Here is a 2,381-nt window from a genome sequence, read left to right on the forward strand (position 1 = left end):
GGAAAGGAAGGAGGGAGGGGTTACAGATTGATGGATTGGATTATCTGCAGTTTGCATGACTCTTGTTCTTTCGTAGCCGAATTGTCGAGTGCAAGCCATGCTTCTGGTCAGGAGATATTGTCGTAAGATCTGGACCTTGAACAATACAATTTTACTTCTCCCTTTTGACTCCTCGAATGATCTAGGGTTATGACGCCGAGGACTCGTTCAGGAGCTATTTGTTCTGGCCTTACTCATTGATTTTTCTAAAAGGATTGTATCAGTTTCGCATTGAAGAGTCTGTCAACAATTGCTTGTGAATAGCGTGAGGTCTATTGATGCCTTCTCTTAACCTGGGTACTCCTAACGTATAGTAAAAAGGGAACAAGGAGCTTGCACACGGACTAAGCGCAACGCTTGAGCCTTGCGTTTTGACACTGAATATACTCCTTTTTTTTAATCTTGAAAAAGAGAAACATCCGCTCATTCTCTGTCTTTGAATCATGCCCCTCTTTTTCTAGCTGAGCACTTTGCGCCAGCAGGGGAGTAGCAATCCACTGGAAGGGAGGACTGGAGTCTGGACAGGAAAGCGGAATCAGTACAGCGAACGGCTATCACGATCATTCTATATTTAGAAATTCGCTGTTGGTGGCTCAAAAGAGTGAGAAAAATGATGAACCTTACTCACACCATTGACTTATACGTTTTGGTACGTTGAATAGTGATGGGCATAACAGATACTTATGTGTTGTGTACAAAGCTAGGAATATTTATGTGGGGAACAATTACTAAATTTTCCTTTACTTGGTAAGTTAAAGTTTGTCCTTATTCCATCCCTTCCAAGTAATCAATATTGAAAGAAATTATCAGGAGGCTCAAGTGGTAATACAATATAAGAGCAAGCAGAGTCAGAGTTCCCATCTCCCCCTCCCTCCTCCTCCCCATCTCTCTCTCTCTCTTTCTCTATCGACAGAGATGAGAAAATCCGAAACATTGTCATTGATTTTGTTCTCATCCTTGTCTTCGTCCGTAATGGCCACTGACCCATCCAGTGTATCACTTCCTCTATCGTTCCCGAAGGAACAATTATGAGGCATCTGGCAAAGGATTGGACATTCACCGACTATATATGCGGCGTTTTGACAATACTGATCAGAACACCATGTGTGCAGTATCAGCTCAGGTGACTTTCATACAGGAACGTAGCCTTGCTTGTTGGTTCGGTTTCCTACATCAGCATGCTCCAATCACAAGGTAGCAGTGCGTTGAAGAGGGAATCCTCCTCTTCATCCTCCATTTATATCAGTGTGAGGTTTACTCCAATGGCCAGCGTATCTTCTATTGTTGGTGCACAGTGTGGGGATGGCAACTTCACTATCCTGTTGCTCTCATCCTTTCCTAAGTTTGCACGATCATCGGAAAGGGCGATGTTGCGCGATAGCAGCTGCATAACGTTAGTTGCTCCCATCGTATTGTCGAATGATATGGAACAGGCGTTGGGCAGCCCTGTAACGGTTTCCTTACCTATACTCCGCTTCTTTGTTGGCCCAGGCTTATCTTCTTCGTCATCTGCATGCTTGATTTGATGCTTCCCGCCCACCCGAACAATGCAACCTTGCAAAGTCGTTCCTTTCACTCTTCTTACAACTCTGACTGCGGCCTCACTTTTTGCGAGCCTTAGGCTTAGGTACAGGCGGGAAGGCAATGTTAAGAAGTTCTAGACTTTATGTCAGTTCCGTGCTGCACTTATATACGGTGGTCCAGCTAGCCGTTGCAAGAATTTTTTCAAACCTTTGTTGGAAAGGTCTGAGGCTCGTTGCTTTCGGATTTCAAGGGCCTCAGCTGAATATATATATATTAATTAGGAACTGTAACACAGAATGAGCAAGTCGGCTTACCATTTCTTTTACGTTTTGGGTCTATGCCGTTTGCAGCTTGCTCTGTTTATGGTGCTGAAGGCATCAGTACAGACGTTGATGGTGCCGGAGGTTGAGGGTTTGGACGAGTTGGAGAAATGTATACTTATGTTCAAGAGCCAGAGTGTACATGCAAATTGCGGCTGTCTGGACGACCTCCGAGAGACGCATAACTGTGCCGACGTTCCGGATCTTCCTGCTTGCTAGAACAAATTAACGAACTTGTAAAGTCCGTATCGTCGAACCAAAAATTAAAAATTAAAGTTGTCTGCACGCGGGACTCAGAAGTGTTCCTCTTCCCGTACGGGCCTCCCATCCTCGCATGTGCTAAACCACAACAATAACACCACCAACACCAACACATGAACATCACTTAGCTCAACTTCACGAGTTGAGACGGGAGAGTCAGAGACCAACAACTCACTTGCACCCTATCCAACAAACGCCCCTAGCCACAACCGCCGCACCACTCGACGACTCGACCAA

The 2,381-nt window shown here is 45.1% G+C and overlaps 1 protein-coding gene across 1 annotated transcript; it reads left to right on the forward strand.

Moving 5' to 3' along the window:
* Positions 1-1,217: 1,217 nt before the first annotated feature.
* On the forward strand, positions 1,218-2,102 carry FOMMEDRAFT_163575 (uncharacterized protein; the record flags this gene model as incomplete). Its single annotated transcript, XM_007272274.1, has 2 exons — positions 1,218-1,487; positions 1,914-2,102. 2 exons carry the CDS (start codon positions 1,218-1,220, stop codon positions 2,100-2,102), a joined length of 459 nt encoding a protein of 152 aa, XP_007272336.1.
* Between the last annotated feature and the right edge of the window lie 279 nt (positions 2,103-2,381).

The sequence above is a fragment of the Fomitiporia mediterranea genome (genome assembly GCF_000271605.1).
Source record: "Fomitiporia mediterranea MF3/22 unplaced genomic scaffold FOMMEscaffold_765, whole genome shotgun sequence".
Lineage (NCBI taxonomy): Eukaryota > Fungi > Basidiomycota > Agaricomycetes > Hymenochaetales > Hymenochaetaceae > Fomitiporia > Fomitiporia mediterranea.